General features: G+C 52.7%; 7 protein-coding genes across 7 annotated transcripts; 4 read left to right on the top strand and 3 right to left on the bottom strand.

The window, feature by feature from the left end:
• Window positions 1-612: 612 nt before the first annotated feature.
• On the bottom strand, window positions 613-1,080 carry N7458_003077 (TOM13-domain-containing protein; the record flags this gene model as incomplete). The annotated part of the gene is made up of 2 exons (XM_056906460.1): window positions 613-735; window positions 802-1,080. The coding sequence occupies 2 exons, from the start codon at window positions 1,078-1,080 to the stop codon at window positions 613-615; spliced, it is 402 nt and encodes a 133-aa protein (XP_056770567.1).
• A 768-nt stretch (window positions 1,081-1,848) lies between these two features.
• Window positions 1,849-3,170, top strand: N7458_003076 (protein phosphatase regulator SHP1; the record flags this gene model as incomplete). The annotated part of the gene is made up of 3 exons (XM_056906459.1): window positions 1,849-1,923; window positions 1,985-2,382; window positions 2,447-3,170. The coding sequence occupies 3 exons, from the start codon at window positions 1,849-1,851 to the stop codon at window positions 3,168-3,170; spliced, it is 1,197 nt and encodes a 398-aa protein (XP_056770566.1).
• Window positions 3,171-3,520: 350 nt separating this feature from the next.
• N7458_003075 (Mrp/NBP35 family ATP-binding protein) lies at window positions 3,521-4,690 on the top strand (the record flags this gene model as incomplete). Its single annotated transcript, XM_056906458.1, has 2 exons — window positions 3,521-3,553; window positions 3,752-4,690. 2 exons carry the CDS (start codon window positions 3,521-3,523, stop codon window positions 4,688-4,690), a joined length of 972 nt encoding a protein of 323 aa, XP_056770565.1.
• Window positions 4,691-4,966: 276 nt separating this feature from the next.
• N7458_003074 (uncharacterized protein) lies at window positions 4,967-6,199 on the bottom strand (the record flags this gene model as incomplete). Its single annotated transcript, XM_056906457.1, has 1 exon — window positions 4,967-6,199. One exon carries the CDS (start codon window positions 6,197-6,199, stop codon window positions 4,967-4,969), a length of 1,233 nt encoding a protein of 410 aa, XP_056770564.1.
• A 414-nt stretch (window positions 6,200-6,613) lies between these two features.
• On the top strand, window positions 6,614-7,562 carry N7458_003073 (COG2 family protein; the record flags this gene model as incomplete). Its single annotated transcript, XM_056906456.1, has 2 exons — window positions 6,614-6,628; window positions 6,693-7,562. 2 exons carry the CDS (start codon window positions 6,614-6,616, stop codon window positions 7,560-7,562), a joined length of 885 nt encoding a protein of 294 aa, XP_056770563.1.
• Window positions 7,563-7,729: 167 nt separating this feature from the next.
• N7458_003072 (mitochondrial 54S ribosomal protein uL1m) lies at window positions 7,730-8,766 on the bottom strand (the record flags this gene model as incomplete). The annotated part of the gene is made up of 3 exons (XM_056906455.1): window positions 7,730-7,822; window positions 7,881-8,445; window positions 8,519-8,766. 3 exons carry the CDS (start codon window positions 8,764-8,766, stop codon window positions 7,730-7,732), a joined length of 906 nt encoding a protein of 301 aa, XP_056770562.1.
• A 180-nt stretch (window positions 8,767-8,946) lies between these two features.
• On the top strand, window positions 8,947-11,240 carry N7458_003071 (glutamate--tRNA ligase GUS1; the record flags this gene model as incomplete). Its single annotated transcript, XM_056906454.1, has 3 exons — window positions 8,947-9,207; window positions 9,314-9,786; window positions 9,842-11,240. 3 exons carry the CDS (start codon window positions 8,947-8,949, stop codon window positions 11,238-11,240), a joined length of 2,133 nt encoding a protein of 710 aa, XP_056770561.1.
• Window positions 11,241-11,527: the final 287 nt, after the last annotated feature.

The raw sequence follows: 11,527 nt of genomic DNA, 5'->3' as shown, positions 1-11,527 counted from the left end.
AAGAATCGAAATCAGGGCAGAAAATGGATGAAGCAAATATAGAGATCTTGCATACTTTAAGAGTCTCAAAGTTATCCACAAAACTTACCTTATATATCCCAATAATCTATGCACTCACCATTTCTGAGGCATAAAATAACATGTTAGGGGGCTTAAGCTCATGGTCACTATTCCTACCCCGTTTGAATATCTCGGATCAAACCAATTACCGTTTATATTGCCACCTATGTATGGGTGAGAAAGATAGCTCAGATTCTAGCAAAGTCTAGATACCAGATTATAATGTTTATACGGTTCAATCTTTCTCAGGCGGTCGCAAAGGTTCGATGGCGATGGGGGTTAGGGATAGGACCAACAGTTGAAGTACATTGAAACTTTTACTCATTGCAAGAAATAGTGACGTATTCTAAGCATTATGTGTATAAAAATCCAGTTCGCCAGGCGCCAGCTGAGCAGTCTATGTACATGCGCTACATCCAAGTGTTGACCCAAGGTCAGGTATCTGTCCAAACACACATGTACCCGTTTTGTGTTTCCCATATCAATGTAGCTCTGAGTAATTGAGGAAATAGTGGTTTGATAGAGCCGGGATTTCAGACCAATGGCATCTATTTATTCCAAAGCCGCAGTGTCATTCAAGCCGGCAGCAGAGGTAACCCGCCTCCGCTCTGAAGGAAGCTCCCGAGCCTCGACACCAGGGCCCACGGGATGTGTTCGGCGGTACATGGGGAAGATCTAGAACCGAGAAACAGATAGTGAGCACTTATAGAGTCTATTTGACACGTTATGATCGGCACCAACCTTCGTGTTAGACCACCCGAGGCGGAAAGCAGCTTCATGAGCGAACAGCTCGCCGAAACCCAGCATGAGACCGTTCACAAATGGGAGCAGGAGGTTGATAGCTGCACCACGGATCAGACCCCAGACCGTGGGGGGCTTGTAGAGAATCATGGGAGAGCTGGAGGTCGAGGGAGGCGAAGAGGGTGACTCGTTGTTTGCCGAATAGTTTTCCGAGTCGGAGGGAACAGTCAGGGCGGAGTCGTAAAGCTCGACCCGCGAGCCAGGGGCGTCAGAGGCCATAGATGGTAGAGGTTGTTAAAGTTAAATTGACAGATGTCGAGAGAAATTTAGCTATCGAGGGCGTGGATCGGCCAGGTGGACTGTGAATCGAAGGTTTAGGTCAACTGCTCCTAGTGGCCGGCGGTCGGGATGCTCCTCGTTGGAGGCGCGGGCAGTATGGATTATGTCAGCAGAAGATTCCATCCATCAGTTACAGAGGTAGATATCGAAACCTGGCAGGGCTGGACTTCAAGCTTCCATTTGTTGGGCAGAGAACATAGGCTCCTGCTTTGAATTTTTCAGAGAGATTAGTTCTTTCTACAATTGTGATCCATCTCTCAAAGAATAATCCTCGATGCCCATAACCTTGATACTTCTTATGTTTGAATATAATGCTTCCAGAAATGCTAATAAGAATATTGATCTTCCTGGAAATTTGAAAGACTCCTCAGCTGAATGCTCAGTGTCATAGAAGTTTACTGTGCGCTACCAAGAAGGCTTTGTGTTTCTAAAGATCTAAAGTACTGTATTTTTATAGATCGGCTAAGAGCCTCAGGCGCCGATGGTCGGAAGATCCTCCGCTCCGGCTGACCAATTGCGAGTGACGTACCTGCCCGCGGTGTTTAGCTGGCTCTTCCAGCTCGACTGGGTTGACTCGCAAACAATACCCTTCTACATTTTCTTGACTTTTACAATACCTCGCGCACTACCTTCCCTACTTCAAATTTGGAGATTTACGTTCATATCCCTCCCATATCCACCCTCAGATATCATCCATCAAGCTTAATTATGGACTACAACCCCGCAGAGCATGACGAGGTCGTGTCTCAGTTCTGCAACATGACAGGAACCAAGCCTGCAGAGGTAAGTACCGGATTCTTTGGACATATGAGGCGTACTAATAATGACCTTGCGCGTTCTTCAGGCACAAGAGTACCTTTCTGCCAACGGATGGGACGTGGAAGCTGCTGTGACCGAGTTCTTCGCGGAGCAAGATGAGGCTTTACAGGACATGAACACTGGTGGTGGCCGGCGCCTAGGTGCAGAACAGACATCTGGAACAGCCGGAGGAGGTCGTTCCCTCGGTGAAGCCCCTGCTCCAGCTTCCTCTTCTGCCGCACCTCAGTCTTCGTCATCGAGCCGACGTGCTGCCCCGAAGAAGAAGTTTGCGACATTGGGAGACTTTGCTTCAGGGAGCGGTGGTGACTCGTCCTCCGAGGACGGCTCTGAGGATCAGGATTTCTTTGCCGGTGGTGAGAAGTCTGGCCTGGCCGTGCAGAATCCGGACGATTTGAAAAGGAAGATCCTTGAAAAGGCCCGCAGGTAAGGTTTTAGGGACGATTCACGAGAAAGGCGTGGACCGTATACTGATCTACTACATGAATAGAGCGCAGCCTCCCTCCTCAGATGAGCCTCAGTCCCGACCATCTTACTTCACTGGAACCGCCCGAACCCTTGGTGGCGACGACACTCCGAGCCGAGTCATCGAAGATCCCTCCGAACCTCAACCGCAGCGTGCTCAGCGCGTCCACCGCACTCTACACTTTTGGGCTGATGGTTTCTCAGTCGATGATGGCGAGCTATACCGTACTGATGATCCCCGAAACGCCGAGATCCTGGAGGGCATCCGCCAAGGTCGTGCCCCTCTGACTATCATGAATGTTCAAGCGGGCCAAGAAGTCGACGTCGAACTGAAGCAACATGATGAGAACTATGTGAAACCCAAGCCCAAATACAAGCCCTTCTCGGGTGTCGGACAGCGGCTCGGAAGCCCTACCCCTGGTGTACAAAGCAGCCAGGACTCTACTCCCTCTGCTGCTCCCACTTCCTCTCCAGCTGAGCCTCCTAAGCCCGAAGTGGATGAGTCGCAGCCGACAGTCACCATACAGGCGCGATTGGGAGATGGCACTCGACTGACATCTCGGTTCAACACTACCGCCACCATCGGCGATGTCTACGCCTTTGTTGCAGCAGCCACCCCAGATGGTCGGAACCGCGCGTGGGTGCTTATGACCACGTTCCCCAGCAAGGAGCTTAGTGACTGGAGCGTTACTCTTGGTGACTTGCCGGAGTTCAAGCGAGGCGGCGTGGTTGTCCAGAAGTGGACTTAAGGTACATTCCGCATTCATCTGTTGCTGGGGGTTTGTTTTTAAAAGCGAGCGGTGGCGGGGATAGACTATGTCTCTAGCACCCTAGTGGTTGGAAACAGTGATAGGAATTACGAATCCATTATGCTGGATACGTCCAGTAGGCCAATGTCATCACATAATGACTAGAAAATTCAGCCCTCGACAGCTCAGATTCCATACAACAAAGATAGAAGCTGTAAGAACCGTCCGCGGTCGATGTTTTAGTCAGAGAGCGGCGATTGATAAGCGTCCGAGGTCGGCTCCCCCACTTAAGCCTATCCGTCCGTCGCGGTCTTTGCTTTTCCTCTACACATTCCTCTACCTTCGCAAAGATGCCTCTAGATGGAGTAAAGAACATTGTGCTGGTGAGCGCTCCCTTCGAAAACTACGCAACCCTTTCCCTATACAAGGAAGCCTCGCGCAGAAGACTCCTCACAATTCCCCCCAGCGGCTTATCGATAACGAATACATGAGGGGCAACGGGCGAGCTGGGAAATTGCAACAGCAGCAGCAGTATCATAAGAGCAACTCATTTTCAAGAGACTAACAGACTCGTGTTACAGGTTCTATCCGGCAAAGGAGGTGTTGGCAAATCCTCCGTCACCCTCCAACTCGCCCTCGCGCTCTCTCTCCAAGGCAAATCCGTCGGCATCCTCGACATCGACCTAACAGGCCCTTCAATCCCAAGACTCGTCGGCTTAGAAGACGCCAAAATCACTCAATCACCTAGTGGATGGCTCCCCGTACCAGTTCACGATGCCGTAACTACACAACCAGATACTACATCATCATCATCATCTCCTCAACCCCGCGGCTCCCTCCGCTGCATGTCCCTCGGCTTCCTCCTACGAGACCGCGGCGACGCTGTTATCTGGCGCGGACCAAAGAAAACTGCCATGATTCGCCAATTTCTATCAGATGTATCGTGGGGTGAAACGGATTACCTCCTCATTGATACCCCGCCAGGAACGAGTGACGAACACATCGCGCTCGCAGAGCAACTCCTCACTCTATCCACGACGGACGCCGCCGTCGCCGCGCAGTCGAATTTGCCTCGCTTGACGGGTGCAGTGCTCGTTACGACTCCACAGGCCGTTGCTACCTCCGATGTGCGCAAGGAAGCCAATTTCTGCGTCAAGACTAGTATCCCCATTCTCGGGGTTATCGAGAATATGTCCGGATATGCTTGCCCGTGCTGTGGCGAGGTGAGCAATTTGTTCTCCAGTGGGGGTGGAGAAGTCATGGCGCAGCAATTGAATATTCCCTTCTTGGGCCGTGTGCCTGTCGATGTGAAATTCGGAGAGCTTGTGGAAGGCAAGGTGGAGATTGAGAGTGATGATGAAGATGAGGGCGAGGAGATGGGGGGACAGGATGAAGCCCCGGCTGAGCCTGACACGAGGCCTTTGGTGGAAAGATACCAGGAGGGCTGGTCGTATCCCCGATTCGAAGAGTTTGCGAAGACGATAATTGGGGGTGTACAGGCCACGGCTGGGGCTTCGTAGTAGTTGGCTTCCCTTTTCGAATTTAGAGAAAAGTTGGGGGCTTTAAGGATGTCTTTGTCCATTCGCACTGCATAATCAAGGGAGTTGTTGATTCTTACGCATACCAGCCTACGTGGTAGTATATATCCCAAGGAAAATGAAAATTCCATCAATTCAATATTGGAAATTGCGTGTTTGCACACATATAAGTATTTGAAGAATGTCATATACTCGTTAAAAGTCATCCGTCGTCAGTCATTACAAAACGGGCATCGTAACTTGAGATACCCCGGCAAGCTAGGCTTCAGGCATATACGTGTGCTCATCGGCTGCCTGCCCGAGCATAGCCCGCAGACGGCCCTCGGCTGATTGCAAAGCAGGTCGCGACTCTGGCTCGACAATGCGGGTGGTCCATCTTAACCAACCGAGGAGAGATTGGACCACATCAGGCGTATTCCAGCCGTCCGAGGTTGGACTAGTACCTGAGTCGGTACCATCTACAGCAGGACCTGGCATAGCAGCAGCAGCAGCATGCTGATCGTCTGCTCGTGCATCAAAATGGACTTCTGAGACCATGGCTGGAGTAGATATATCCCGCGAGTTCTGACCAGCATGACCAGAGGGCTTGTGCTTTCCCAGTAAGTCTCGGCTGGAGTTCTTGGGTCCCGAGGGAAACTCGCGAATCGTTGGCAGCATGCTTCTCTCTGCGTCAGCAGTTGGAACTGGCTCTCGATTCATAATAGCAGAGTGTGCAGCCATCAACGAGGTCGAGCCGCCATTGCGCTCCAAGGCAGATGCAGCATGCCGGAGGTTTTCCAGATAGCGATAAAAAGAGAACGGATGCATATCACGTCCCGTGTCCATCATGCTAGGGTCGTCGTCAAAAACAATAACACCCTCATCAGCACGGCGTTCGTCACTCGAGCTTGCCTCGTCGACGGTCACCAAGCCAGCTCCCGGTGAAGCACGAATCTCCCCTAACGGGGCGATGTGACTGTCATACTCATTGGCAAGACTTAATTTACTGCGCCCACAGATCTCGGCGATTGAGTCCAATGTTCCGCGGATATCGGGATCGATGGCCTGCAGAATACTCTCAATACTGAAGTCTTTATCCGACGGGAGCGGCGGCCCCGATGGACGGGGTGAAGCCGAACTCCTCGACCCGGCAAACGGGAACAGTCGGCGCGGAGACATAGGCGATGGCTTGCTCCGCGGCTCATCCTCTGCATTTCCAGAATACGCTCTGACCAGAACGGGCTGCGTTGGTAAGGTCGACGGCCGCTCGGACGTTAGATTAGCAGCGGCGTATGTTCGAGATCGGGGTTGGGTTTCTTCCTGCGCTTCACGCAGAGACAAAGATTGCACGTACTCGTTCTCGGGGAAGGGATCGAAGAAGCGCCAGCTTGCTTGATGGGAGGGGCCGGCGTCGCCGGACGGAGGAGCGTGTCGAGGCCATTCTTGTCGAGTGAACGACGAGGACGACAGCCGACTTCCGTCCCAACGAGCCGACCGCGAGTCCGCGTCCATTTCGAACTCACCAATGCAGATAGATACCACAGGCTCTCACGTCAACGCTAGACAACGCAGCCCTGGGAGGAGGAGGGGGGAAACCCCGCTCGGCAAGCGTATCTGTCTGCGGGGGAATAACACTTTCTGGCGAGTATGTACTCACGGGGCAAGGTGCGTCTCAAGTCGCATGGACAAGTGCATACGGTTCCGATGCGTTGGCAAGTTCTTAGCGGACGAAAGCCCGTTGTTGAGACAAGAATCGGAGCCGGCGCAAGTCCACTAGAAGCAGGAACGTGAGAAAGTAAGAAATGGAAAGTTAAGCAGTCCAGTCCTCCGAAGCGGCCAAACAAACGCCAAGACTCGACACGTTTGGCTTCGAAGCTCCACCACTCAGCTTTACCTGCACCCGCTACTTTACCCGTCGGCAACACCATGAATCGTTTCCATGTAGGTTGACTGGTGCTTCAGTAATCTTACCATGTGAAATGGAAACTAATAGGATCTGAACTAGTTCGGCGACTCGGACGAGTCTGCCTCTGACTTCGACGAGGACCCCTCCGGCCTGCCTTTCCCCGAGCCGCTATCACGAACCTCTTTCCTGATCCCGGACTTTGACCCAGCGGTCTTTCTCTCCTCGTTGAGGAATCGACACCAGAGTCTTGAAGACTTGCGCCAAGAGTTGCGGAGCTTGGAGCAAGTGCTGAACAAGGAGCTCCTGGACCTGGTCAACGAGAACTATCAGGACTTCCTGTCCCTCGGCACCGCATTGCGCGGAGGAGAAGAGAAGATCGAAGGGGTCAAAGTGGGCCTGCTATCTTTTCAGCGGGATGTGCAATCTATACGGGATAAAGTGGAAGCACGCCGTCGGGAGGTAGAGGGGCTATTGAACGAAAAACGACAACTCCGAACGCAGGCGGATATCGGTAAAGATCTCCTGGATTATGCGGACCGCGTCGAAGAACTGGAGCACCGGTTGATGATCGCGGACAAATCTACGCCGAATGGGGATGCCTCGGCTGATGACGAGTCCGATTCGGATTCGGATCTATATGGCAGCGGCAGCGACGAAAGCGACGACGAGGAATTGGAGGACGGAACTGGCCCGGTGTCATTGAAGCGACTGGAGCGACATGTCCAGAAATACGTATTCTTGACCTCGATCGCTAAACGAGTGGGTGAGAGCCATCCATTTCTTCTTGCGCAACAGCCACGTGTGTCCAAGATCAAATCTACCGTTCTTCTGGACCTGAAGACCGCGTTGGAGCGGGCTGGCCCTGCGGGTGACAAGCGTGATGCGCGTACAATGGCTGTCCTCCACCTGTATGACCTGATGGGCGAGGATGTGAGTGCTGTGGCTGCTCTCAAGAACCTCAAAATTTAGATATACTTGGGCGCTATTCCGGGAATATGCGTTGAAGTTGCATAGCGTCGGCGTTTAGGGTTGCGGGAGTCTCTATTGAACAGAAATGATACCATGAATACACCAGGTCCTTTCCTAATAAAACAAAATCTGTACACGCCAAGATGAATATAAGACAGCAGGATATTTTACACGCCGGTCAAGGCAGAGGTTTCGGGGGAGTTGTCGGTCTTGAATTCGCCATTCAAGCTGAATCCGGGGCCGTGGGTAGAGCTCAGCACCTACATTGCCAGGTTAGTTACCATCTCTAAGCAGTTGCAAAACGGTTAATACACTCACCACTTCGTAGATCTCCTTGTTCACACGGTCATTAAGCCCGGATGCATCCTTCTTGATCTGGTCAATGGTAGTCCGCAGGTTGTCGCGCAGTTGCTCCGGAGAGAAGCCCAGTTGGCCGATGGGCAGACGGATGACGGCATCACGCTCTCTGTAAACAGTACCTCCGCGCAACATTTCCACGCGAGCAGCAACATCGTCCACCACAGTACCGGTCTTCACACTTGGCATCAGGCCACGGGGACCGAGGATACGACCCAGAGCGGCCTTGTTCAGCGCCGGCAAACTGTCGGGGTGGGCAAGACAGCGGTCGAACTCGATCTTGCCGGCCTTCACAGCCTCAAACACCTCATCCTCACCAACCAAGACGGCTCCTGCGGCGAGCGCATCTTTTGCTTGCTTCGACCCGGGAGGACAGATGACGCAGATGCGGGACTCGGTTTGGACTGCATGGGGGAATCGGATCATGTTTCGGATGACGGGACCATCTCGCCTTGTGCGCAGGCGAATGTGCACTTCGTATTTCGATGCCGTGGGCTCGCGACCAACTTCAACGGCCCGGAGATACCTGCGGAGAAGATGCTATGTCAAAAAACGGTCCATACTCGATACCAACAATGGACACCCATGGGATTGCATACCGCATCGCATCACAAAGAGCATGCTGCTCCATATCCTTCAAGTTCTTCTGTCGGAATTCACGAGGACCTTTCCGATCCGACTTGCTATCCTTCTTCCCCTTGCCTCTGGCCTGCGGGTTGCTCTTCGCACCTCGAACTTGCTGGAATGTCGAGAAAGCTGGAGCAATTGACTTCTCTCTGAGAGCTGGACGGCATGATGAAAGAATACCGCGTGCCACGGTGGGCAATACGGTGCCGTAAGACGACATGACTGGTAGGCGTGGACTGAGCAAGACGTCGGAGCCGCAGACGGAGACCTGCAATTATTGTTTTCTGCCGGACAGCTCTCGGCTCCGGAGAATTATACCGCCGACTCCCGATAATGACTGCCCCTCCAAATAATTTGTCGAGTCATACACTTCTTCTGTGCAATATCCAAAGGCACAAAAATGACCCAATTCGATCTGACCGTGGCTACTCGTGGTAGCCACGCTGCTCTGCTACCGGTGGTCCTCATTGCTACCTCTATCAATGAGGCTCGCCCTAATCCCGTCATCAACATCAAGTATGAGGACACTGCTCTCCTCAACGAGGGTGACAAGGCTATTCTGCAGCTGTCCACGGCTGGAAAGTCTGTGTTCGGCACCATTCCTGCCATTCAGGAGCTGTGCGCCCACTTCCCCTACCTGGTGGGCAAGGATGCCACTGTGGTAAGTTGCCCAGCCGGATAGTTCAACCCCGCCATGCAGTTTGAGCATACAGCTCGCACGTTCTCCCGTTTGACTCATACAGATCTAACATGATTTTCGCGTCTAGGAGAATGAGTGGATCTCCCAGCTGGATACTCTGACTACTCTCGACTTCAAGGCTCTCGACCCTCTCCTCCAGAAGCTCGACACCCACCTCCTCCTCCGCTCCTTCATCGCCGGATATGCTCTTTCCACTGCCGACATTGCTCTGTGGGGTGCTCTCCGTGGTAACCGTATTGCCGCTGCTGCTCTGAAGAAGGGCTCTCTTGTCAACCTGACCCGTTGGTACCGGTTCCTGGAGGAGCTGTGCCCGTGGACCACTGTTGCTATCGAGCGTCTCACTGCTGCCGCCAAGGAGTCCAAGGTCGCCAAGTCCAAGGCCGGTGCTAGCTACGACATTGCTCTGCTCAACACTGATAATGGTGTTGTGACTCGTTTCCCGCCAGAGCCCTCTGGTTATCTCCACATCGGTCACGCCAAGGCCGCTATGCTTAACGACTACTTTGCCCACGAGAAGTACAACGGTACTCTTCTCCTTCGGTAAGAATAACATTCAGAAAAGAATGATCAAATTGGATGCTGACAGTTCATCAAGTTTCGATGACACCAACCCCTCCAACGAGAAGCAGGAGTTCCAGGATGCTATTGTTGAGGATCTGGCTCTCATGGGCATCAAGCCCAACAAGGTGTCCTACACTTCGGACTACTTTGACGAGCTCTACGCCTACTGCCTTGAGATGATCAAGACTGGTCACGCTTACGCCGATGATACCGACAAGGAGACCATGGCTGCTCAGCGTATGGACGGAATCCCTAGCGCGCGCCGTGAGCTTTCTCCTGAGGAGAGCTTGGCTCGTCTGGAGGAGATGAAGAACTCCACCCCCGAGGGTCTTCGCTGGTGCATCCGTGCTAAGATCTCTCCCGATGACAAGAACAAGGCCCTCCGTGACCCTGTCATTTACCGTTGCAACCCCCACCCTCACCACCGCACCGGCACCAAGTGGAAGATCTACCCTACTTACGACTTTGCTTGCCCCGTTGTTGACTCAATGGAGGGTGTCACCCACGCCCTGCGTACTATCGAGTACCGTGACCGTAACCCCCAGTATCAGTGGATGCTGGATGCCCTTAAGCTCCGCCACGTCCAGGTTTGGGACTTTGCTCGCATGAACTTCATCCGCACTCTGCTGTCCAAGCGTAAGCTGACCAAACTCGTTGAGAGTGGTGTTGTTTGGGGCTGGGACGACCCTCGATTCCCAACCATCCGTGGTATTCGTCGCCGTGGTATGACCATCCCCGCTCTGCGCGAGTTCATCCTGAAGCAGGGCCCCTCCCGCACGATCACTCTGTTCGACTGGGCTCTTATTTGGGCTACCAACAAGAAGTATATTGACCCCGTTGCTCCTCGTCACACTGCTATCGTGAACCAGGATGCCGTTAAGGTCACCATTACCAATGCCCCTGCCCCCTTCACTGAGGAGAAGCCTCGCCACGCCAAGAACGCCGCCGTTGGCATGAAGACCATTACCTTCGCTCCCAACGTGCTTCTGGAGCAGGTTGACGCCAAGTCCTTCAAGCAGGATGAGGAGATCACCCTGATGAACTGGGGCAACGCCTTTGTCCGCAAGTTCACTACCGATGCCAACGGCGTCATCACTCACCTCGAGCTCGAGCTGAACCCCCAGGGTGATGTCAAGAAGACCGAGAAGAAGGTGACCTGGCTGGCTGAGACTCCTGACCTGGTCCCCGTCGAGCTCGTTGACTTCGACTACCTGCTGAAGAAGGACTCACTGAGCGAGGATGACGTTCTTGAGGATGTTCTCAACTACGACACCGAGACTCGCGAGCCTGCTCTGGCTGACAGCAACGTTTCTCAGTTCAAGGAGGGTGATATCATGCAGTTCGACCGCAAGGGCTTCTACCGCTGTGACCGTGCCTCCAGCGCTGGTTCCCCAGCTGTCTTCTTCAACATCCCTACTGGCAAGGCTAAATAAATGGGTAATGTGTGATGTAAAGATTAGAGAGCATGTGATATGAACATGATATGATGGACCAACGGTAGCAGGAGAAATGATTAGTACCTAAAATATAGAATTCATTTTCGACGCAACTACTTTTTGATGATCTAAACTTTTCAATCTTAGTACTTGAGCAATCAGGCAGAGTCTATTATTGGCCCTTGCATGACTATTCATGAGAAAAGGATACCGTGGACTACTTTTTGGTATGTCTCTATTTGAATTGATAGAACGTCATTATGCCTAGTAGTTCGAAAGGTTCC

This window comes from Penicillium daleae, assembly GCF_028827525.1.
Source record: "Penicillium daleae strain IBT 16125 chromosome Unknown utg000002l_segment0_segment0, whole genome shotgun sequence".
NCBI classification, from domain to species: domain Eukaryota; kingdom Fungi; phylum Ascomycota; class Eurotiomycetes; order Eurotiales; family Aspergillaceae; genus Penicillium; species Penicillium daleae.
This window is presented reverse-complemented; position numbering and strand designations above follow the sequence as displayed.